The sequence below is a fragment of the Tauraco erythrolophus genome, chromosome 22, assembly GCF_009769465.1.
Source record: "Tauraco erythrolophus isolate bTauEry1 chromosome 22, bTauEry1.pri, whole genome shotgun sequence".
Classification (NCBI taxonomy): Eukaryota; Metazoa; Chordata; class Aves; order Musophagiformes; family Musophagidae; genus Tauraco; species Tauraco erythrolophus.
This window is the reverse complement of record NC_141486.1, coordinates 7036519-7062737: the sequence shown is the minus strand read 5'-3', so window position 1 is coordinate 7062737 and position 26219 is coordinate 7036519. Positions and strand designations below refer to the sequence as shown.

Genomic DNA, 26219 nt, shown 5'->3' with positions numbered 1-26219 from the left:
GGTCTAACAAACTGTGCTGGCGTTTTTTTCCACGAGGTTTCTAAAGCGAGGGAGCACAGAACACATCTCGCAGTCTCTTTGGAGGTACAGCACATGCTATGTAAAGCTTCTCCCTTCCCTACATTCCCCCTACTCTCCTTTTCCCCTGGAAGAAATGATAATAAATGGCAGAATAGCTATGCAGATTTAATACATCCAAATGTTCTCAACTGAGCACATATGACGGAGCAGCTGCCTCTGTGTCCCAGTGTTTCCTCAGTGGCCCTCACAGATTCCCTACGCCTGATGGAATATGGATTTAAAAAACAACAACAAAAAATCCATAAACCAGATCTTTCCAAAAAGAAGGACTGTCTCAATGTTGTGTTTCAGACCTATCCCTTTAGTGATTCACACTCAATCTCTCCTGTCACCCACTCCACAGCACAGGCCATATAACCTTCTGCAGCAAAGGCTATCGCTGTCACTTCTGCTCTTGGCTGATATTTGGAAAGTCCGTGTTCTTACAGCCAGCATGAGGATAAGCAATCACTTTTTAAATATTGTGTATTTCTATACAGAGGTGAAGAAGTGCAAAAAATAGATCCAGTTTGTCTCAACCAGGCCCATGCCCCTGCGCTGGGCCAGTCTCCCCAGTTGTGCCATGCTATTTCCCCTCCCAGGGAGGCACCTTGGTCCCCCTGGGTCCCCCCATGCTTGCACAGCCACCAGGAACCTTGAGCACTCTAAATGCTGAAAACCAAGTCTGCTGAGGGCAAACACAAGAGAACAAGGCCACTCATGGCTCCTGCTTCAGTGCCCATGCACAAACAGGCCCTCAGAGCCAACTGCAGTGTTGTATCTTGTCCAACACTAAGCACCCCAAATTATGTGGCTTCTCCCACTCCTCCATCATCTTGGGGCTTTTGTTGTTGCTGGTTTTCATTTGATTGTTATTCGGGGGTTTTTTGGAAGTTCACTCTTTCATTAGCCTGCTTGTTCCACCCAAGTTCATTCACTGCGTTTATTCCATTTACAAGCCCTCAGTGACATGGTCAATATCATCTTTCTCCAGCCAGCTAATCATAGCTGTAGATGTATGGAGTGGAATAGTGGGTATGGCAGAAATTTGGATTTTATTCCCCAATTTGTTACTGAGCTGCTGCCTGACCTTACACCATAACCTCTGGGAGAGGAAGGGGAAAGAGTAACTCGATCCAAGTGAACTTCAGTGACACTTGCGTATTTCTGAAAACTTTACCTTCCCAATTTCTGTTTTGGTTTCCTTATTAAGGGAGGAGAAGTAGTGAAGTTTGCCCGTTCCTGAGCCCTTGGGAGGGAAAGCATCCAGCAAGAATCATAGAGATTTACTGTTATATTTCCCTGTTTTACTAAGCAGCCTCAGACTACTAAGGGAAGGACTAATATGTCTGTGGACGAACAGTTTCAGGTCTGAAGACAGTTACTGCTCTTCCTATGAAATTATAATCCTTTCCTCTCCACAACTGAGGGGAAATGGTAGCAAGCACCATCAGCCAGATTTTTGACTGGGGATGGGACACGCAAGAACTGCCGGAACAAGCACACCTCTAGAAAGCCATTACAAAGCCAGAAACATAATTAAAAAGCAAGAATTCTACCAAGCAATGGTAATGAGAGGCCAAGAGGTGAGGAGCAGAAAATAGCCAAGGAAGAGAGGAAGCAAACAGAAGGCTCTTCCCTGGGAGGCAGCAATGCCGTCTTAACGCACTCGCTCTTCCTAACAGCTTGCCCCACAGCCTGCCTGCTCATCCTAGCAACACTGGGGCCGGATGGGCTGCTGGCACTGCCGATTTGGGTCCGGCTCAATACATGCCCAAACGCAGGAAAAGAAACTCTACAGGAGCAGGGCAATGGCTACGGGCTGCTGCTCCTCCCCAGGCTCCTCTACTCTAACTGTAACAAGATACGCTTAAAAAAAAAAAAAATAGAGACAATCTGACAGCTGGCAGGACAGAAATCATTTCAGTTGGAAAACAAAGGACTTTACCAGCGTCCCCAAACCAGTTTTTAAACTTTACAGAAACAGTTTTTAAACTTCACAGAGAACATCGATGGCTTTTAAACAAGGCTTTGCCTTTCAGTGGCAGAGCAAGCCCAAAAAGGCAGCAAGACTATTTCAGCCCCTATTTGGGACATGGACACGTTCTGTTTTTCAGATCAGATTGGCAGCAGTACTCGCTGTGCCTCTTCCCTTCTACTCTTTACCCTTTCTTGGTGTGAAGTGGGTGAGGAATTATCCAGTTTGGCAAAGGCAGAAAGAAGAAAGCAGATGACAGAAATTCAGATCTCTCACATTTTAGAATAATATTTACTACTGAGAATAGAAACAAGGGCAAAAAACAGCCAGCTCAAACATTGATATGAAATCCCAGAAATTGTTAGAACCAGTTTAAACTTATTTTTGACCAAGTTAAGAAAAGGTCTCAACTTTTTCAGCAAGTAGGCAAGCCCGCCTGTACACAGTGCAGCACATGGCACTGGGACACAGCACCTGCCACCGCTCCACACCACCACAAAGAGGACTCTACAAACAATCCTCCTTCCTGCAAATTAACGGAGCATAATAGTCTTTTGGAAGAGGACCACTATGTAAAAAATATATTTATTTCTGCTAACTTGGTCAAAAGACATGTAGACCTACACATGTGCCTGACTCTAAATGAAACTCACCCTCAATACAGTATTTTCAAAAAGTGTGTGTAAAATTACAACAAACAGACTTGATTTTGTTACAGTCTCATGCTATCCATCAACCAAACACTGTCATGCTTTTGCTAACACATGAAAACCAAAACAAAAGATTGGATTAGGCAAAATTGAATCTATCATCCTGACTGCAACTGGTTTTCCACATAACTAATGGACCTTTCATCCTCTAAGCAGTTGTTCAAGGTTTCATAGCCTACTTACAGTAAAGAAACCTTCAGCTTCCCCCTCATGCCCTCAACAGCCACCCACACACCTAAGATAACAAGAGTAGAGCTAAATTCTCCAGTGATATCACCATCATCTCCTTAATCTTTTCATAAGCTTCAGCGAGGCTGTGGGATGCGCATGGGAATGGACTGGCTGTCACATGCTGCTCATAGGATCCAGGAGCAATGGTCACTAGTTTGTGGTCCTTGACACCAGCCTGCCCCCTTCTCACCATCTGTCAGTCTGGCCTTCACAGCACTGCAAGCTTAAGTGGTTGCTAATAAAATTAACAAATCCATATGTAAAAACCTGCTATCTTCTTAAGAGTAATAATGCCACCATATTTTCACTTGTGCCCATGGAGTACAGGGGTTTGGGGCAAGCCACCACTACTCTTCTTGACGAGTCCTCAACAGGGGCTTTCAACATCACAGTAATTTTAATAAGAAAGCTGCCCAGGAATACCACATGGGGACCTTCAGGTTTAGCAAGACATAACACAAAACCCTACTTTTTCTTTTTCTTTTTTTAAAAAATAACACACCACAACTTTACTTCCCCTCCCAGGTGGGTATAGATCCTCACTTCTCACCCTACTTTCCAAGAGACCTACAGTCAATTACCGTGGGCCCTGGGCTGCCTATGTCCCGAGGGACTGTCACAGCATTAGAGTAGCAGTTCTCACACTTGTTCACCTTTAACACGCTGCTTGGATGCTGGCTTCGGTTTTGCCCCATGCTGAGCTGAGAAATGAGACTGAACTACTTGGATAGATGATCGTTTAGAAGTTGTTTCAATGCTCATTTCCCACTCCCTCATTAAAAAAAAATAAAAATAAATGTGCAACCACAGCCTCGGGGAAGCTGAAGGTGGAAATACTACAGTATTGTGTCAACAATAAAGTTGTGAACTGGATGCTGCCTGCATGGCCAAGTCAAACTATGCTCTAATGCTATTATGCAACTGCATTGCAAATTGGGGAGGGGGGGAGTGGTTGTAACACACGCACAAAAGAGAAAACTTGCAAAAACAGTCAGGGTAACACCCTTGTAACATCATCCTTCAGCATTCACTTCTGCAGGGCAGAGAGGCCCCAAACGCTCTGCCTATTCTCCCAGGGCTGTGTTGAAAGATCCAACGGCACAGAAAAGAGAGGCCCAGCACGGCTCGGAGCTCGGAGCCCCTCCTCGACACGCAGCCTGAGCAGTACCAGAGCCAGGGGACACAAACAGAGGTTTTATAGACCTTTCTAGGTCTATATCAGAATCACAGAAGATCACAGAAGAATTCAGTTGCATATGAAAGATTAAAATTCTTCACATGCATCTGCCCACCGTTAGGTTTCTGAAACTTTAAATAAATAAAAAAAAGTTCTCTGGAAACTGTTGTTTGACTTCAGACAATAGAAAATTCTTCAGAGCCACTAAACACATGAGTACAGACTCTTAATCCGAAATTTCCTCACACGGGTTTGCCACGAGAAGCCATTTGTAGATTTTGAGATTCCTAAGCTATGAATTTCCGAGGTCCATTTCTCCACTGAATATTCGAGAGTTGAGCAACAGCGACTTGCGATAGGCCCCGGGAAATCAGCTGCTGCCGTTCGTGCCTCTGATTTGATGAGTTAGCACGGTCCTCCTGGCACGCGGATTATTTTCACTGAAGCAACATCCAGCAACACAAAAGAAGCTGAAGAAGCCTGGACCGCCCCGGCGGGATGGACACAGCCCCGTTAGCCCAGCGAAGGGGCCGGGGCTGCACAGGGGGACCCGGGATGCTGCTCCACAAACGGGTGCAGAACTTGCTCAAGGTGATGCCGAGCAAGACCTCAGCCCAAAGTCCCCCAGCCCAGCACGGAGCCTCTGTCACCCAGGCCTTCAATCTGAACTAGTCAGGGCCCATATGTTTTAACATCTCAGTGCCTACAAATAACCATGAGTGTGACTCAAAAAAAAAATCACCTTTTAAAAGCAAACATGCAAGAAAATTTAGTTAAATGAATGCCCGAGGAAAGCAAACTTGCAGGGGGATAATCAAAATGAACTAAGAGATTATATATTAACACACGCTGAAAATATTTTACTGATGGACTCATCTAAATTTTCTTCCTGAGCCTGGAGTTGGCTGTATCATTCTCCTCTCATATCTAAAATAAGGGCGATCCTTCTCCAGGCAAAAAAAATTTAAAAAATAACGTCGAGGCCTGAAGATACAGCTTTGTTTATGGGCTCGGCAATAAGATCACTTGACATTTTACAACCATAAATGGTAGAGCCGCGCTCCCTTTGTATACTGCAGTTAATGAAAGTCACCTGGGGTCTGGATGCCGTCTATACCGCTCGGTTCCCTCGCCCTGGCATCCGAAAAGCTCAGCCTAAAGCTGGCCAGGACCAAAAGTCTCCCCAAATCTGGCCCCAAGTTGCAAGCAAGGGATAAAACTTTGTATCTGGGATGGTGGCAGAAGCTGGAGCAGCGGGCTCCAGCTTCTGCAGTCCCGATGGGGACACGGCCTGACCCTGGCCCCTTTGAGTACTCACCTTCCAGGTAGCAGCTGGAGGAGGAGGAAAGTCCCTTCTTCGATTTGCAACCCACCAATTTCAAGCAAATCTCCAACATTTTCATTTGTTAGAGTTTGGCTTCGGCTGTTTGGTTTCCCTTCCCTCCCCCCTCCACTTTCAGCTTCTTCTCGCGCTGTCGAATTATCCGGTAAAAGTCAAGAAAAAAAGTGGGGTTTTTTTTAAAAAAAAATAAATTAAAAATCCATAAGAGTCTAAAGCAAAGTATCCAGGAAAAGTCTAAAGCAAAGTATCCAGGAAGAGTCTAAAGTAAAATATCCAGGAAAAGTCGCAGAAATCCAGCGCTCTGAAAACCATTACAAGGGTGAGCCCAAGAGGCGGAAAATCCTGGGGCCCCACATCTCCTCTCCGGGAGAGTTAACTCCAGCCATCTTCCCTCCCTTCCCAACTCTTTTGGCGGGAGAGAGGAGGATAGAGGGGGAGGGGAAAAAAAAAAAAAAAAAGAGGGGGGGAGAGAAAAAGAAGAATAAAGCCAAGCCAACCGAGTTGGGCAGTCACTTCTGCCCGCGCTCGGCGGCAGCTGCCCGCATGTCGCTGGGAGCAGGCAGGGCTGCTGGGGCTCCGCTGCCAACAAAGGGCCCCTTCAGCCGCTGCCTGCCTCCATGACATCAGGCTCGGAGCAACGCCCTCGCTCCTTAACCCTCCTCCTGCCTGCGCCCTGCCTGCCTCCTCTCCCAAAGCCGGAGAGGCGAAGGTGAAAAATCAACGAGTTTCCTCTGCTTGGGAGAGCCCTCCTTGGTTTGGGAAGGGGGCAGGATGAAGGAATAACGCTGCTGCTTCGGTGGCTGGGTGCTTTGTGCGCGGCTCTGTTAAACCAAGTGAGAGTTGTAGATAGTCAGAAGTCTGAAAAGCGTGTCGTCTCGCAGCGTGTCGGGGAACTGTTGAAATAACGCGCCTTGTAACAGGGAGAAGCAAACCCAGAGCTATGCCCATTCGGAAACCAGTGCAAAAACTGCGGAGGAGCTGGAGCTCCTTCCCAGAAGACGCTGTCCCAGCAACAGGCGAACGGATTCACCCCGCAGCTGATGCAGTGACACTCTCAGGACACTACTCCTCTCGCAGAAGGGGCCAAAAGTTTCCACTCTCCCACCACCTGCTGCTCTGTGCCCTGCAAACTGTGCCTTTCCCTTGCAGGTTCCTCAGGGCTACATGTTAGTTTAATTACTGCTCTCCAGTTGCGCATTTTTTAATAGATTACTTTCTGCCGTTGGTGTGTGTCTCCTTTTTAAAACAATCCCCTTTTTTGTAATATACATTTATATTCTATATGTATATATATTATATTTTTATATCTTCATATATTATATATTTAAATATTTGGTATATTTTATATATATACACGTGAGTCTGTATATATAGATATATATATATATATATGAATGAGATAGCAGGTTAGGTGTGTATACTATTGTGTTTTTTTTTTCCCCACTCAAAAATCCCCTTTTATTTCCCAACCTTGGGTGCTTTTGCTGCTTGGAGCAAGAGGTGCTCAAGGCTGCAGAGCTCATCAGGGTGCAAAATAGAGAGGTTGGGGAAAACAGCCTGGGAAGTCCACCCTATCACAAACTCCACCACAACGTGTGGAGCATTTGGTATGCCACACACAGGATCAACAAAGCAGCAAATCTTCATTTTTGTCCCTGAAAACTTCCCTTCATATCTGACAGTTTATTTTGGCAAGGTTACTGCCTAGCTAGTGCTCTCTTGCCCTCCAACGTTTTCAAACATTTAATACTTTAAGGGAAACTCTGCATGCTTCCAGCATCTGAGGACCATGCCTCCGAAACAGCAAACATTGCTCGGACTCTTTAAACGTTATTTTACAGCATTAGTTTGTCTCAGTTTTCTGATCCATGGGGTGTACGCCTGAGAGACAGCTTGGAAAGACATCCTTGGCCTCTCAACCCACAATGAACTGCAATAATAGCATTTGCATTTTTTTTTAATTACCACAAGCCACATCGTTTCTAGCAGAGAAATAATGACGGTAAGGACAGTGTGATGTTCAAAGTGCTTTCACACTTTTTCTCGGAAAAGTTGGACACAGATATCCCCATTTAATAAATCAGGAAACAGCAAGAGAACGTAAACATTTCCTCAACTTAGACAGTCCAGAGAAGAGATGAAGCTCCAGATGCAATCCCCCACCTCTGGCTGCCTGCACATGCATTAGAAAGACAACAACGCAGTTCTCCCCGTGCTCTCCCTCCCTCCCTCTACTTCTGCAGGAGAATTTCTATTTTATGGCAGCACAAGAGTTTCAAAAAAAACCCAAAAAAAACCCAACACCTATCTACTTGTTCCCTGCCTGTCTAACTTCTGATGAGACTGCAACAGAAAACTTGTGCAGAAAGGAAAACAAAAAAAGAAGGAGTTAAATGCAGATTTGGAGGATAAAGGTTATATAAATCACAGGAGGAGCTCAATCATCACGTGTTTAGGCCCAGTGTCATGTTTAGGGAACTGGGATGAAGTAACATTGCAAGAGCAGACCAGGCATCTTGCACGCAACTTTCTTTTCCATGCGAGGAACATCCATCCCTATCCCGCCTCTCCTCCAGCTGCAGCTGTAGGAACGCAGAATCCCCACGGCATTCCCTGGAAGCACAAAGGCTGCCCCCCGTGAACACCACCCAGCCGTTACAATTAAGGTTAATACAATGGCAGAGAGCACTGGCAGAATTAATGCGGATTACGTTCCTGATGAACTCCTGGGGTTCTTACTCCAGAAGAAGAACGCCTCATCTCAAATTAAATTAACCCGCTTGCAGAAGACCCTCGCTGTAGGAGAAACGCATCCACTTGGGGAGTTAAACACAAAGAGCTATCCTGGGATAACTTCCTCTGTAGATAAACAAATTAATTCCCTTTATGTTTCCATGCAGACAAGCTTGTGTGGTCCCTCGGCTCCAAACGTCATCCTTCACCGTTTCCTCTTTTGTGTCATGGCAAACCGGGCTGTAAATACTTTTAGCAAATACCCTTTGCCTTTCCTGCATGCCATGAAATTAACCAGCAATACAGAAATAAAAGCCATATTGGTAGTGTCACACAAACTCTGCTGCTCTTACGGCTGACATCTATTAATGCCTTTCGTGTTTGTTTGTCACATGCACATCTTCGAACAAAATCAGTCATGAAAAGCGTGCAGACTTTCGGGCTACAGAGTGACTGATGCAACCTTCAGCTCAGGCTCTTGGCTGCAGAATGGCAAAACAATTTTGGTTGGGCACAGACTCAGAGGGTCTCCAGTCCAACCTCTTGCTCAGAGGGTGGCTATCTATCTAGATCAGGTTGTTCCAGGTTTTTTGCAGCTAAATTTTAACTGAGTCTGCTGGGCAGCATGAAAGTTATTTATATTTATCCTCTTATATCTACCCAGCTTTGTATTGCTGCAAGTTGCAAGTGTTGTTTCTCCTCCTTGTGCTCCAAGAAGAGTCTCTCTGGTCACCAGTTGGGTGGTTACGAGTGCACTGGGACCCCTTCAGCCCCCTCTTCCCCAGCTGGAGGACAGCAGCTCCCTCGGCCCCGGGGGGCACTGCCTGCTCTGGCCCCCCCCAGACTCCCTCCACTGTGTCAGCGTCTGCTACAGGGGAAGGAGGGAGCTGGACGCCACACTCCAGATGTGGCTTCACCAGTGCCAAAAAGAGGGAAATAATCACTTCCTTCGACCTGCTGGCTCTGCTCTTGCTAATGCAATCCAGTATCCATTAGCCTTTATTGTTCATGCTCATACGAGAACATAAACCTATTTAGCCAACTGCCTTCATGTTTGAGCTGCTTCTAGCAGACAGTCATTTATTCGTAACTTTCTTAAAGCTACTCAAAATTTGAGGACAGATTTTTCCAAAAGAGAACGATCACACACACGCACGACAGTGGCAGTGAAAGGACTGGACTCCATGAGCAGAAAGTGAGTTTTGGCATCATCCCATGATGTTCACAGCTGGAGTGAATTTTGTTGCGATACCATTAAAAACAGCTTGAGTGCTTGTCACCCGTTTAAAAGCAGAACTTAATTTTGGTTTAAAATCCTCTTCTGAAACATGGAAAGACAAGAGTTTGAAGCCCCAAACACTGGGCATTTTTTGATACGCACATTCAGCCATTTTGGGCTGGAAAAAGTCGGTTGAAATAGAAGCAGCACAAACCAGTGGTTAAAGCAAAGAAGTAAGAAAAAGAGCAAATTCTTGCTTACAGTTATGAGCTACCTGTGCCTTATCTTACTCTTCTTTAAATGCAGCTGAGAATATCCCCACAGGTGTTAAAGACTAACTCAATACCGTTTTGTAAAGCACTTTACTGATCTGGATGTACGGAGCAACGAAATGTAGAATCACGTCATTTGTAAGATGCATTTTTCCTAGTAAGTAATAAGGTGACATGTGATTTTGGGTATTCACAGGTCACTGCCTTTGTGATGAAAAATAGTTCCATGCCACAGAGCACTGCCATGCTACGTAGCTCTCTTCTGATGACATCTTTCACATTGTGAAAAAACACATTCTAACACCATTACCTGATTAAAAATGTATGTGCATGTGAAAATGATCAAAGAAGTCTATGTTGAAACCCATGAATGACCACAGCGTGTGGTACAGACACAGCTGTAACAAAGCCGGGCTTTGATCCGACAGCAAACGCAGCATTGCCTGTTTTCCTGGGGGCTGGTCCAGCTTTGTCTGACAGATTCCAGTTTTCCTGCGGGTTTTCAGATCCCCCACCATTAAACACCTCCATCCACTCTTAGATACAATGTGCCAAACTTTTGGGAAGATACTGGTGTGTGTTAGATTGAGAGGACTAGCAGCTTTAAAAGCCTGGTTACTAAACTCTACCTTCTTGGCACATGCAGCACAAAACACTGTCTGGTGAAGTCTTGTAAAACTCTTTGCAATGAATACAACTTCAGTGGGTCGTACGGGTCAGGTCATGAGAGCTTTACTACCGTATGCCAAGGAAAGCATGGAAGAATTTGAGTCCAAGACTGGCAGGGTTGGAGCCAAGTGCACATCCCACGCCCAGCCCACTAAAAGCCACCTCTGATTTAAACAACTGTCTCTTAAGTCATCACCTCTTAGTCTCAGTAATTGTTCATTGACACCTTGTAACTACTCAAAATGACAAGTGAAAACAAGTCTTCCAGGATACTCTGACGTTCTCCACTTACTTGGCAATGACAGCACTACACAAAAAGGCAATTATGTTTGTGATTTATTTGTAATACCTGCCACGTAACAGGTAGAGGGTGAGAAAATTCCTTGCTGGCACTTGCACACGGAATGACTACGTTAGCCCATTAAAGCCTTCCAAGTTTGTTCACACACCTAAGAAGAAAGCCCAAGTGACCAAGATACTGAAGAACCTCTAACTACCACTTATTTTGGTGATCACTAGGAATCAGTAAGACCACTGACATTAATAAAGTATACTCAGACAGGACTGGGGTGGTTTTACCTCTCTGCCCAGATACCTTGCTCGGATGAGCCTTTGTGCCTTCAGCGATAGTTGTAATGTCCCCTCTAGTTCTCCAGCACTGCTCTGCCTCAGAACCACTCCACTGCTGTCTGTTTTCTTCCAGCTTCTTATGCAGGCATCTCTGTTTTTCCTTTTCCAGTTCAGGTACAAAACATTTTGAGAGACCAGTATCCTACCTTTCCATTGAATCTCTTTCAAAATTCAGCTGACATGTTTACAACAGCTAGTTAAAATAGCATGTTAAAAACAAAAGCCTCTCGCTACTATTCTGACCACTCTACAATAGGCATTATTGTAAATTCAGAAAAAAAAACTACCAACAAACCCACACATGAAGTTGAACAAAGGCTGGTTAACACCTGAGGGCAAAGAGTGTTTTCCTTCCGAAACCATCTAGCACAGCGTGACTGGCCCTGCAAGAGCACAGAGAGATATCTGCATATACAGTGAAATACTAACACTTCTGTCACTTGGATTTAGCAAGGTCCACTCTCACAGGAAGAAACTTTTTTTTAAAAAAAGCCAGGTTACAAAAAGTCCACTGTGCACATCAACAGAAAACCGAAAGATTTTGCAATACAGCATGTGCATTTGTTGTTTTTTCTCCTTGATTTAACAGATGTTTGTTATTTGCAATTTTCATGAGCGAAGGAGGCGGCTGAGAAGTGGTGGGATTTCAGAGATGGGATGTTCAACTATTCGAAATTCCTTTCAAGCAACAGAGCAGAATCCTTCTTTTTAAGGTAGTAACAAGGCAGAGGGTACTACTAAATTCCTGCAATAGTGGTCTGTCTTCAACATACTCACGTAAAAAAAGCAAGATGGGTTGTGAGCTCCACAGGGAATTGCCTGTGGTATTAGCATTTGAAGCCTGCAAGGTTAAATCCAAGTCCAAAGGGGCTCTTCACAAATCAGAGAAAAAGTTTTGGGCCTCTTCCATTAAAAGCTGGGGTTTTTTTGCAACATCTGCAGGCAAAGAAAGAGGCATCTTGTGCTTTTCAGATCCGAAAAAAACAGCAGTTTACCTTAAAGACATAAAGATCACACAAACTTCTTACTACAATTACTTAACTTTCATTGTCTGGTCAGTTTATCAAGGTCGCAAAAAAGGGAGCGAGGACTGAGAGTTTCTGTGCGAATGGTAGAGTCACATCAGATTAGACTAAAGTTCAGCATTTTCTGCCAGACCAGAGCAGAGAGCGCTTACAGAGAGCCAGGACACAATCAGAAAAGATACATACTTGGAAAGTATCAGAAAATCAATTTTAGAGAAGTTCCTCTGCCAAATACTGACTCAGATCTTGAGTGGGAGCATTTCTGTATTTCTTTTAAATGAAAAGGCAAGGAAACGCAGATGAAAAAGTAAAATTAAAAGAAGAGGCTAAAACGGGGAGCTCAAAGCTGATGACTTCACGGGCTATCTTGTGTAATTCTGAGCACGTCGGCAGGACGAGCCAGGAGGACCAGTAAAACATGTTCTAGCCCCGACAGTAACGAACTGGTTAATTTCCTTCATCCAAGAGCTAAAAAATCTGCCAAAGCAGAAGACCAGGCCTAAAAGATCAAATTACACATGAGGAGGGGGTGGAAGGGGAGCAGGAGAAAAGAAAACAAGTATTACTGAACCACTGCTGCATCAGACCCAGCAGGGACTGGGAGAACACTGCAGAGGCGAGGTTCACCCGGCACCATCTCCACTGCAGCTGATGTGGCCCGTGAACACACGCGCCTGGTTGCCACCCACAGCTTGTCATTCCCATTTCAGGAACATCAACTGGTAACCAGCACCTTAACTCTTGCCAATATGAAAAAGCTTTTGTTTATCAGCCATTAAATTAATATTACTGGAAGAGTTGAAACTTCTTCCATTTCCTCTCTCCACTCGAGCTATTTTCTCTCCCAAGTGGAGAGTTTAACTTTGGGCACAGCTCTAGGAACCCATCCCAGCACACTAACTGCTGCCACAGGTGTAGGAATCAGCAAAATACTTGAAAAGCAAAGGAAAAAAAAAATCATGCACAGCAGACAAACAATAATCCATCAATAAGCAAATAACCCATCAAACCTAGCAGCAATTCAACTCCTTTGCCTTGAAGCTGATCACACAAAGGAGGTCTCACAGCGGCATTAGCATTTTCACAGGTATTTCAGGGATAACCAGGGCATCCCACCCAGCCATACACCACTCTTCTAGTCCTTGCTCACCTAAACTGTTTCAGCACTGAATTCAGCAAAGATTACAATAATTTTCAGAAATGCAGAAAATTTCAAGTAACACACAGAGCAACAGGAGACTAGGATAAATTCAATTGCAAGGATCGCTTTTCTCTAAGGATCTAATCCTAAACAGTTATGCTTCTGAATAGTATCAATACTGATGGTCAGAAACCTTTAGGATCACGGCATACACATTTCCTGACACTGTAATGAGTGTACTTCTTTTTAAATAGTAAAAAAAAACAAAACAAAACAAAACAAAAACAAACCAACAACCAAACAAAACACCACAAAAATCAAAATAAACCCCCAAAACCAGCGCCTTTGGATCATGAATTCAAGACTCCATTAATTCATTCACAGGGGAGTACATATTTTTTGAGAAAGTAGAAGCCCTTTGTAACTATACAAATACAAAAGCATCTATATAAACATAGAAAATGCTATATAAAAGCATCTACAATCACTTGATTTGAATTACAGTGCTCATTCATTCTCAGTATCTACTCTCAGCCTCCCTCAGATTTGCAGGTGAAGTGCCTGGTGCTTCACAGCACTAATTGCTTATTATTCCCAGTATAAGAAATCAAATATACACTCCCAGAAAGGAAAAGCTTCCAGTTAATTAGAACTGCCTGCAGCAATGGTTCCTTCCAAATAGTTGAGCATTTTATTTTGTTGTCAGGACACAATATAAGTTTTAAGAGTCCTGCTGGGACTATGACGTAAAGGCAGGACCAGTATTTTCTCTTGTGAAGACTGGGGCCAACAGGCAGAAACTTCGGATAGAAATAAGCTACTTCACTGTGAAGAAAGGCAAATGAAAAATGTGTATGTACACCTCCATCCTGGTCCAACTGGAGGAAGGACGCAGAAAAAGAGGTATCTGTTTCACTCATGCACTGCTGAGCATAGACAGATGGAGTTCAAGTGCTAGACCTAGTGCTAAACATTCACATGGGTTTAAAACACCATTTTTCAATTCTCAAACATAAAAACACATTGAAAGAAGCATTTTAATTTGAACTTTTTTGGAAAAGATGGAACATTCCCTCTAGGTTGCACAATTAAGACAAAGCAAAAGCCTGATGCTGAATTCATCAAGGCAAAACTTCTTAAATTAAATCCCATTGAGATGAGTTTCCTTGGTATGTGTGGAGTCTACTGCTTGTCATATTTGCATTTAGATTTAGAAAACAGCATGAGACTGTGAAATACCTTCACATTTTCTGCCTTTACAGACAAAAGAGGTAAAGAAGGAAGGTGTAAAAAAGAAATCGGTGCTGCTGATCTCCAGCAACTGCAAACTCTACCTCTCTGTGTGTTTTAAGAAATCTAAAGTTCCTTTCTGTTCATTCCCTCTCTACCCTACCTGCCCATCATTAATCAGAGCCATTCACAGAGCAGATATATTACATGTGGTCTGAGGTTTACAGCTGTTGGCATGAATAAAGATTGTAGATTCTGTCTGCCCGCACACCAGACGGAAAATAAAGAAAAGTGAGGAAGTATAAATGAACAGCAACAGTCGGCACCCTATACGCTGCCCGACCCTGCTCCGCACTGGCCCTATAGCTGCCACATCCTGCATTTCGGGCTCAGCTGAGTCACTTCACCGTTCACAGGGAGAGAAGTGGATTCTGAAGACTTGCACAAATGATTAAACAAACCAAAAAGTGAAGTAAAATACCTGCCACTGCTCTGAACATTTGCACAATGGAGCAGGAGGGCAGGAAGCAGCAAAATGCTACAGGCCAAAAAGAGATCATGCTGACACAGAGTGAGGGTCCTCAGCCAGTTAACCTCATCTAAATCCAGAGCGCCTCGGTCCCATCTCCTTTCTCATCTTCTCCCTGTTGTCGGCATTAGTGCTCACACAACCGTGTGGTGACCCAGTTCAAGAATGTGAAGACTCTCCTCACCACATGGTCATACAAATAACAGTGCTGGTATCATGAAGGAGCCAGGAGAAGCACTTCTTAATTCAAAATACTGAGAAAATCATCTCTACTGGCAAGCACTGAGTTGCACACACAGCTTAATCTTACTGACCTTTCCCACTGAAAGATCTACAAACAAATCCAAAAGAAATAAATGTGAATGGAGGAGCGGACCAGATATAGATGCATTTCATTAATCATTCAGAGACCATTGAATAGATCACAGAGTCATTCAGTGCGGGGAGACCTGCTTCCACCTGAAATGGAAGTATTTCAGCCAGCCTCAAGTAACTGGCCGTGCTCCAGACTGGATCTAGGGAAGGCAATGCCTCAAATTCCTAGAGCGCTGACAGACACCCAGGTATGGAACAGTGCTGCAATAGAGACAAGGCTTTCTGAAAACACAGCTTTGTGAGAAACCCTTTCTTGGGTAGGGAGTTTCTCTGTAGCTCCCCTGATTCTGGGGTGTTCCACGAAGTTCCAAGTAGAAGATACCATCACCCTGTAATTAAATTCACAGCTTTTCCTGTTTCTAATTAAACTCCAAACCCATATTGAAGTCTCATGTCAGCGAAATATGGATCAACTAAACTCCATGTTATTTCTACAGATTGTGAGCCTCTGGTACAACCTCTTATTGTATTTTCTTGTTCTTACTTTCTCCATGAAGGAAAAGTCACGCAACACTCTCAGCAAAAATAAACGCTACCTAACACTTTCTGAAGTTGTATCTCTCCCAACATGTTGCAAGAGGAATGGAAAATACCACGTTGCCCAGGCAGGATACGATGGTCGCTCCTTCGCTTGACTTCACTAGGCGGTATCTGATAAAAATTGGGATTTACCTGGATGATACCTGAAACATAGTGCAGAAAGCCCAGACTTAACTTCACGAGTACATGGTGTATTCAAGACTCCCTGTGCAAGCTCCTCTGCCTGCCCGGCCAAGTTAGATCCATTATATCAAGTTATTACAAGAATAAAGACTAAAGTCTGCAAAATAAGTGAACAAACGAAAGCAGCCTAGAACATGTATCACTAAAGGAGAAGGAAGGCTCTGGCTTGAACCAGCCAGAGGTGGGAAAACCCAGAGCAAAAGCCAACTGGTTTTTGTTAGGCCACGCGTCCCAATTTCCTCCCTTCTCTTGGTTCAGCTCGGTCTTTGCGAGTCTTGCGCCTGGAACGCGGCCAGAGGATTTTCACAGGGTGAAAGAGCTGCTGTGTTCCCCTAATCCCTCCCTCCAACACGCACTGCCGTTAGGGTGCCAGGAGAACCTATTTTAAAATTAATGTCAAAGCAGAGGAAGGTTTGGAGAAAGAAACAGGACTAAAACTCTCCAGCAGCTCTGGAGCCAAGGGGGGATGAAGCCAATGCATCACTTTGTATCGCACGGGTAGCAGAAGATATTGAAGAGGTAACGCAAAGAGATTTTAATCCATGTAACATATCATTTATAAGATCACGAAAAAGGACAGAGGAAAAACCCCCCAGACTATGTGATCTCTCATTTTTCAATTGTACCTGAAGTTTATATAAAGGATGGCACAATGCCATCGGGAGGATTAGCAGGTTATTGCTGTGGAAAGAGCTGAGAAATAGCTTGGTCCGCTTTTGCTTACACTGTCAACCCCTCAAACGGCATCTGGATTTTAAGATGGAAACCATTTTAGGAAAAAAATAAATAAATTAAAGGAAAATTAACTATTCAGTTTAATGATATGCTCTAGGAATGGACATGCCACAGTTTTATTTCCAGCTCTCCTTTAGATTTCTCCTGTAATTGTAGATAAACCAATTACTCGACTTGTGCCTCTGTTTTTCCCAAATGTAAAAGATTTTCTGGACAAGCTAACTACAAATCAGGTCCCACCTTGGAGATCCACTCTTAGAAGGTATTACACAAATGTGACATGTTCACTAACGCACTCGACACACCAACTTCCAATGTATAAAACACATTCCTCGTCCTTCGCGGGCACTCGCACTCTTTCCATCGAGCGGAGCTGCCTCGCGGCAGCGTGGCTATGGCAGAGCGCAGGACGTACAGACTCCGGACACTGAACTTGGGGCAGGCTTCTCACAGCTTGCCCAGGGTGTGTTCAGTATCAACAACACATCCTGCACAATCCGTGAAAAGCCTGCACATGCAGAAATTATAACAGACATGAAAAGGAGCTAGATCCAAGGATAACAGACAAATTCTTTTTTCCCCTCGCACAGAAATGTTTTGTTTATATCCAAGAGAAAGAGAAGGTTTTCGTGTGTCGGAGCACCAAGAAGCCTATCCCATGGGGGAAAACCAGGGGCAAGCAGGTATCTCAGATGACAAGCTGTTGCACATAAATGTGCTGGGACTCCCTGAGGTCTCTAACACAGACGGAGGAATAACAGAAATGTAATGAGCTCTACAGCCTAACGACAGAAGTGCTCCAAACCACTTCAGTCTTGAAAGCTGCAAGGAGTCAACAAAGTTGCAGTACCTTAATTGGAAAATACAAAGGCTTCCACAAACGCCTGTTAACACTGATTACTGCCCTTTTCTGAATCCGCTCTCTTCAAGCTTCTTACAATATCATAAGAAAAAGCAAACATGAACAGCAATGAGGAACAGCCTATTCTGAAACCACTTCCAGGAATGGAGCTTGTTTAAACAAAATACATTAAGTGAAACCATCTGTGTATTAAGGGTCAAACACCATCTGAGGCTGAATGTGCAAAAATAGCCATTTTACAAAATTTGGGCAATTATCCCTTTGTTGTTTTTGTTTTTAATATGAATAATCAGTGGCATGGAGGTGTTACCAAGGGGTAAGCTTGCACAAGGAATTTATCTCTGCAGCTTCAGAGCCTACAGTACCAAGATAATCCTGGTGCTCCCCTCTCCAGTGTGCTCAGAGGAAGGTTTTCTCAATCCCATTCACCGAGCATCCTAGTACGGAGCAACGTGCGGTCCGGCGCAGGGCGTTAGGCAATCGTCCCTGGCTGGCTCCCGCGGGAGGGGTCCTCCCTACCACTGCGTCAGACCCCGCTGCCAGACAGTCAGTTGATCTGAATCACAAGGGATGCTGCTTTCACAAGACTTGCTGGCAAAAGATAGGTGACAGAAGAGGTTCAAGGAAGGAAAAAAAAGACAATTTAAAGTTACAGAGCGATCAAAGATATGTTTTAACCCATGGAAGCTAGTGCTGGAATTCAGTAGGATTCAAAAATGTTCGGTGATTGCTAAGGATAATAAATATTAAGCTAAAATATTCAACATTTATATGAAGCCTGCAGACAGGCACCTTGTAAGAGACTGACACGTTGTACCGTTTCAAATATACGTTGATCCTTTCCCATCTCAAAGGATTCACACAAGTCTCATCCTATCTGAAATCTAACTTTAATTGGAGCAGCATGGAAACCACAGAGCCTCGAAGCAAAATGAATGGCAGCAGATCTTGGACAATAAGCTCTTCAAGTATTTATTTAGACAATGTAAATTGTGAACCGATATCCCTACACAAAGGGAGAAAGTGCCACGGAGAGGAACCTACCCTCCGAGATCCCGCTCACTGCAACACAGGGAGAACAACTACATCTGAGTATGGTCTTAGTCACCTGCTGGGGATTTGATAATGTCCAATTAACTACAGAAATATTTCCATATGTATCATTAGTGAAGTCAGGCTGCAATCAAATATTGCAGCTGGAAAGGCAAAAAATCATTAATCATTTTTTCTGGAAACCAAGAAGAGGGTGACGACGGTAGGGAAAACTACCATTCATTTTCTACAAAACTGCCAGCAAGAAGGCCAAACAAACACCAATTTTTAAATATTTTTAAATTAACATTTACATGTTAATGTGTAAATGCCTGGCAGCTTTTTAAGCAGATAAATATTTAATGGATCCAACATAAATGCAAATGTCAGCTATCAAAAGTCAAATTGCACAGCTATGATGTAATGAAATAGCTTTGCTTTACAGGAATGAGGTCACAGGTTTGAAATATGGCCTTAGGTGTAAAAAAAAAATAAAATCTTTCACAGAAGTTGCAAAACCATAATGCAATTACTTGCCTACGTTGAAAATTTTACAGATATTTAAATTCAACTCTAAAGATATAAACGAGTCATCAATTTGCATAAGCATTGCTGAGGACCATATCACTCTTCAATCAAAACGAACTAATGAAGCTTTCGTGGTCTGAATACAACAGCTACAGCAAGAGATTTAAAGCTAAACTATAACATTGAAATGCATGCACATTACAGTCACAAAACATTTTTATATTCCTGATAATAGTGTCAGAATAGCCCATACACATAGACGAATACTCAACGGAAGCAAACTCAAGGAATGGGTATATTCGGAGCCAATTAGGAAATACGGGGGAACTGAAGGCCCCGGAAGGAATCCCGCTGCACTCATGCAAACGACCCATGGTTTGAAACAAGCTAATCATAGAGAGACAGCAGCAAACCCTCAGAGCTTGGAGATTCTTGACATAGCTTGCAGAGCAGGATGAGGCCAGGCTGGTCGGACAGACAGGAACATTCATCTCAAACGCTTCAGCACCCTGTTAAGTAACACAGCCACCCCGGCAGGACTCCCCAGGGAGCCCAGAGACTGAGCTTCCCCGCTCAAAACACCCAAACACACAGGAAAAGCCAGGTTTTCTCACTTTCTTCATTCTTGGCTCTCCAGAAACCGGTTCTGTTATTTTTGGAAACATCACCCTGGAGGATCGCCTTACCTGTAAGGGACAGTGAGCTTTGATGCATCTTACACTCTTGTGTTCATATAAAATCAACAAAGTTCATCACCTGAAGTTGCCAAGTGCTCCGTCCCATCCAGAGGGGAGATTCGTCAGAGCTTTTTTTATGTTCTACTACCTCTGCTGGGAGGAACAGCTCAGTCTGTTGGCCTTGTAAATGAGGAAAATAGGGTCTCAATTCTGAAGCAAAAATAATAGGGATTCAATAGGGAATACATGAAGCACAAGACATTATCTTTGACTTCACTGTTATGCCACTGTATGGATACTTTTTCCCTCCAGAAATGTATCATAAAGATGAATTCATCTGTGGTTTTGAGGTGCCCAAACACTACACTGGTGACCATCACAGAAAGTTTTCACATAAAACAACCAACGCACCAACAGTGTCACAACAGACTACAGCTGTTTCACCCGGAACCAAAAGCATTTGAAGAGGAGCACACCTAATCCCTGAAACAACCTCCTGTGAATCAACATTCGGTTTGAAGGAAGGAGGTGTCCCATAACCCTTTTGTCTAGCTGTGGGTGGATGTGAAGAGAAAGACCAGTGTCCATTAACAGCAAACCTCTCTATGGTGGTGGCACCAGCAAGGACTTCTGACACCCGCTGCAACCCAGCTAGGATCTGGGCACGTCTTTACGAACCATATGGTCGTTCCTTAACAGGACCTTGACTTCCCTGGGCAGATGGAATGGCCCATGAGCAATCCCAACACAGCTGCATTGCAGCAATAGCGTAGCTCGGAACGCTGCAGAAACCATCCCAAATCTGAAGGCGGTTGAAATCGTTGAGGAAAAGGCTGAGCGGGGGCCAAACCGAGGGGCTGCCCCCCGCCTTCCTTCCTGTCCCTCCCAATAAGTTATTCATTAACATACCAAAACACACATATCAATGAAGAATTCATGGAGATTCCCTGAATACCAAAATACTGAGTATAATGGCAAGCAGAACTAGCTTAACACCCTCTTCCAGTTCCACACCCTGTCCCGGGTGGATCACTCTTATAAAGCTCCACTTGTATTTACAGCAGCAAAGTCCTTACTGAACCCCTTCGTCACCAATGTCTTCGACGAACGCAGACCAGCTCTAAACAGAGCAGCAGCCACAAAAGCTGTATCTTTAAATCCGTCCCCATTTCGTTTTCCAAGTTTCTGTTCGAGCCGTTACAGCTCCCTCAGGACTCCACTGACTCACTGCATTTTCTGGATGACGCAAGCACGCTCTTCTGCACAGCTTCAAAACAGGCTCCAAACATTTCCAGTCAGAAACTGGCCACCAAAGAACCATATAAATCAGGTGTTCTTCCTGAGCAGGCATCACCCTCGCGAAGCAGGGAGCAAGCTTCAATTCCGATCCTTATTGGGAACGTATTAATTACTGGCATTTCTATTCCTCGGGAATACTTCTAGGAAAGCTTAAGTTTCCACTATGAAATCCTGTGGAAAATAGTTTGCTCCTGACTAAACACCTACGAGAGCTGGCCCACCGCTTCCTCTGACCCATCCAGCTCGGCACCTTCTCCCTGTCTGTCCACGGTTACAGTTCTGCCATTGAGTGTTCACGCAAACCTCTGCTCTCAAGCTGCACCCTTCCAAAGCACCTGCAAATATAAAATCCCTCTCAAGGTCTCCACACTGGTTCCCAGTTTCTCAATTCTACCTGCCAGCAAGGGCAGGCAGGTAAAAAAAGAAAATCTGTTCTGGGAGGGAACATTTAGGGGACACTCAAACAGGCCAAGTGCTCGTGCCGGCGGGTGGACTCTAAGAAGAGACCTGAAGTCACCCCAGGGACAGATGCCTGCAAAACCACTGGATCGGGGAAAGCATCTTCCATGACTCCAGACTGAACTCTGTATCTCTTCCTTCTGAATCCCTTCACACAGCTCTTCGTGCTCCCCCAATCACTGCAAGTCAGCAAACAGACCTTTTATGTACATTTTTTCATACAGGAATGGTAACAAAAGCAAAACAAACACTGGGCTTCTGACTCACGTTTGCTGCTTGATAGCAAAGGCAGCTTAAAAATTTTTGTTTCTGCTTGTAGCTTTCAGCTTTTATCCACTCTGAAAGATTTCACTGTGACAAGAGAACTGGAAGTGATATAAAAATGTAAGACTGAATAATGAGGTGGAGAAAAAATTCAGAGAGAAAGATGAGTGTGTCTCGTTTTATCATCTACACTAACATCGATAACACATATCTTCGGAAAAAAGCATCCTTGCTAGACAGCCTGCTTATCCCCTTCAAGCCCAGTTAAGTAAGATAAATCTCTAAGACAAACCTGTTCACACTTCACACTCTACAGCACACAATGGGCAAAATCTTTTGCCAGCAGAGGGTTCCTGGCTGTTGCCATGCAGGTCCAACGCAGGCCGTCACGGCGAAGGCAGCACCACCAGATCCACACCGAGGCTGGCAGGGGATGCACAGGCACCTAACATCCATGTTCTCACACTGCAGAGTAACACAGCCAGCGTTGGTACAGACACTGCAGTGTCTGTGACCAAGAATATGGAGGAGACAGGTGGCTGGGAGCCACCAGGAGAAGAGCGGGCAGAGGGGCTGGAGCACATACGTGCTGAGAAATGCAGGATGGCTCTACGTGGTTAGTTAACCGAGAGTTCAGCAGCCAGTACACTGGCTCCATTCCTACTGCAAAACAATGACTTAGAGGATATTTGAAAAATTAGCTTTTATCCTTATTTTCAGTCATTCAAAAAAAGCACATACAGCTTAGCGTTTTCTGTGTAGAACCCGGGAGTTTTATATGGAACCATATGTTAAAAAGGTATTCTAGGGTGTAAGTATACACAAACAATTTTAGATTTATAGAATCATAGAACGGTTTGGGTTGGAAGGGACCTTAAACATCATTCAGTTCCAACCGCCCTGCCATGGGCACGGACACCTTCCACTGCACCAGGTTGCTCAAAGCCCCATCCAACCTGGCCTTGAACACTTCCAGGGATGAGGCAGCCACAACTTCTCTGGGCAACCTGTTCCAGTGCCTCACCACCCTCAGAGGGAAAAATTTCTTCCTTAGATCTAATCTAAGTCTACCCTTTTTTAGTTTAAATCATTTTTAATTGATATTTGCAATATCTTGGAACAACAGAGAACTGAGGATCCTGCCAATTCTTGACAAAAAGAGCAGATTTTCTAAACAGATAAATATACTCAGTTTTACACTGTGAACTGAAAACCGTATACTTGTCCTGCTTTTTCTCACAATCAAATTTCTGGGTATTTATCACATTTCTACAGCTAGCTAAATTTCTTTTTCTAAATTTTTGTGTCTCTTAGTTCCCTCTTAAAGCAACAGAGAAAGGAAATGAGCCACAAAGATAGAACTCTGATGTAGGATTAATGTATTGGTGTAGAAAATTGGCCAGCTTTTAAACTGCTTTAAAGCTTGTTTCTCCCAATCAGACTGGATTTGCAGCCCGAGAAGCAAGGACACACTAAGGACAGCGATTAGAAAAGTGTCAGGAATTGTGATTCAGAGAGGTGAATCACCACCAGCTCCCCTGGGCGCTAGGATTTGGGATGAGCATACCCAACCGTAGCCATCCGCAAGATTACACAACCCCGAGCAGCAAGCGCAGCCCCCAGGATCGTTTACTTGGAGACAGAGCTCAGGTCCTCATTCCCAGTGCTCTCTCCACCGCACAGCACAAGGCGTCTGTTGCTCTTTGCTGGGTTGTTTCCACTTGCAGCTTGAGGTTTCAGTTGCCCAGAAGCCCACACACCAGCACGGCCCCGCTGCCAAGCACGTGATAGATCCCTGGCATGGAAGGCTGTACTCGATCTTCTTGAGAGCTGTTTGTTATTCAACAGGCACAGACCAGCCAACTTTAACTTCACACGGGAAGAGCGGTGGTGCTGTGCTTTACTCCACTCTTCTCATTTCGAACATTACCTTTATACAGCACAGACTCTAGTTGTATCTCCAGCAAAAGCACATCCCGAGCTCAGACATCACACTCAGCCAAATAATCCGTAACGCTTTCAGAAAGCGTCTTTTGATCCACAGGAAACAATAAGATGCGTTTTTATTAGGCTCCTTTGGATCACGGATGTGCAAACAGGGAGAGAAATTCTGCAGCCCATATTTGTAGACAGCCTATGGCTTTTTGCTCCAGTAGACTGTGGAATTTGGCCCGCGGTGCTTTACTCGAGCAGCCATCCGATCTCATGACTAAGTGCATGTGAAGTGATGGGGGTGGTGGGGAGGAAGAGACATGCAGGAAGATGGAGCTCATAGTAAACATCTGAGCTGTCTGGAATAAAGGCTGTGCTATTAAAATGAAGCCGCTGCTGGTTTTCCAGTATCTTTTCCTCTGTTTATCTCAGTTGCCATGGCTCTCACTTGAATGATCTGAACAAATTACATACACATGTCCCGGGCCACATTATTTCCACTCACTCCACAACTCCAGATCGACTTTCACTCACCTGGCAGCCACTCGTGCCAAACAACGTCATCAGGGCTCGCGACAGAGCGCTGCCTCATGGACACTGCTGATTAGAAACCGATGTCGATTACTTCAAAACAGTTTATTAATATTTCAGGAAACACAGAAAAGAGGAAGAACACAGGAAAAACGGCATCGCGTTATCCTTTACGACCTGGGTTCCAAGTGGGTTGAATCTCCAGTGTTGACATGACCGAGAGCTCTTTCAGGTCAGCTGGAGCAGACCAGCTTTGAGCTGAAGAAGTTGCTTCCCTGCTCCTCCAGTACTGGCACGAGCAAGACTGAACGGAATCAAAACTCAGCTCTCTGGCATATCAAGCCATCTAAATAATCCAATATATTGTCCTCTGACTGTGCTCATGTGCCAAGTGTCCCAAACTAATTAGTTGCACAACCCAAAGGTAGATACCAGCCTACTGAAAGAGTGCCAGACTGTGCCCTCAGTGCTGCTAATCCACAGCTCTCAGAAATATACTTTATTGTGTTGGCAACTCTGAGCTCACCAAGATAACCCCAAAGCATCCTATACCTTCAGCAATAAAGATCCATTTTCTGAGTATTGCTCTCCGCATCAGGTTTACAGTAGGGAACTGTGCCCTAGTTTAAACAAACGGCATGAAAACCAACCTATATACTGGTGCCATATCAAAATTGGGAATATGGCAGATTTCTGCCCCGTTTCCCCCTTTTGCCCTCTCCAAATCATTAAGAATCAGAAGCCAAGAGCTGACGCTGTCTGAAAGCAGCAGCTGAGGCAGCACTGCAGACAGTACCCTGTGCCCAGACAGAGGATACACAGCTGCTGCAGACACAGAGACGGCTCGGAGCCTGCTGTCCTCCGGTGGCAGGGACCAGCAGGCGAGCACACCGCAAGGAGAGGCTGCTACATCTCAGGTTGGGAAAAAACGAGAATCTCTCGGAGTTTTTGTTGGGAATGACCTTTCATCTGGAGCTGAGCAAGACGGAAACACAAGGGGATCGCTCCCGCGGTTGGCAGCAGCCCGGATTTCTCCTACCTGCCTGCAGCCCGGCCCTCAGCTCAGCCAGAAATCTTGCTCCAGGGGCCAGTGGCGCGCGAGCACTTGCGCTCCCCGTCACACAGCTCAGAAACGGAGGTCTCACGATGCCGAAAATGGAAAATTAATTTTCTAGAACACCAATGTTCCCACCTTGGGAATTTAAGAAACAAGGAAAAATCAAACAAGGAAACTGCCACTGCAACGTTCATGTTTTAGTCGAAGGCTTGGATGAGGTGAGACTCAGGCCCTACATCAGAATCTCTCTGTTGCCTTCAGCAACCCCATTAAGCTGGTTTATTCTAGAGGAAACTCTAGTCTTTATTAGGTATTCTTTCTGTCTTTCTTACAATCCTGGAATATAGCTGCAAATTAAAAACAAAACCAAAAAACAACCACCCCAAACTGAACAAAAACAAAACAAAAAAACACCCAACCAAACAGCCCTTTGACTTTACCGTGTTTCTCCGCAATTCTGTGCTGAATTGAACACAGCACAAATTATCTCACTTCACAGCACAACCAGATTTCAGAACCCCAGTAAATTGATTCCAAATTCTTGAGATTACCAATTTGCTTCAGGACTTTGTCTGCTAGAAAGGTTCTCCTGGCACCAGCAGCATGAAATCTGCTAAAATAGCTCAATACTAGATGGGTTCGTGAATGTTTCAACAGCCAAGTGTTGTCGTAGAGAAGCACAAAAAGAGTAAATTGCTAATTTCTTTATTTTCTTTTACTCCTCTGACATTCTGGGATAATTTTACCAGAGCTGAATGGAAAAAGAAGATAAAATACAGTGAAACGAAAGGGTTAAATG

The 26219-nt window shown here is 44.4% G+C and overlaps 1 protein-coding gene across 2 annotated transcripts in view; it reads right to left on the bottom strand.

Annotated features, from left to right (window-relative positions):
- Positions 1 to 26219, bottom strand: part of ABL1 (ABL proto-oncogene 1, non-receptor tyrosine kinase) — a 78895-nt gene that overhangs the window by 25066 nt on the left and 27610 nt on the right. The window contains exon 1 of one of the 2 annotated variants that reach the window (XM_009986399.2): positions 5475 to 5553. The exons of the other annotated variant lie outside the window; for it this stretch is intronic. Coding sequence (XP_009984701.2) covers positions 5475 to 5553 — 79 coding nt within the window. Of the gene's footprint in view, positions 1 to 5474; positions 5554 to 26219 lie in introns of those variants that run through there. 2 annotated transcript variants of the gene reach the window in all.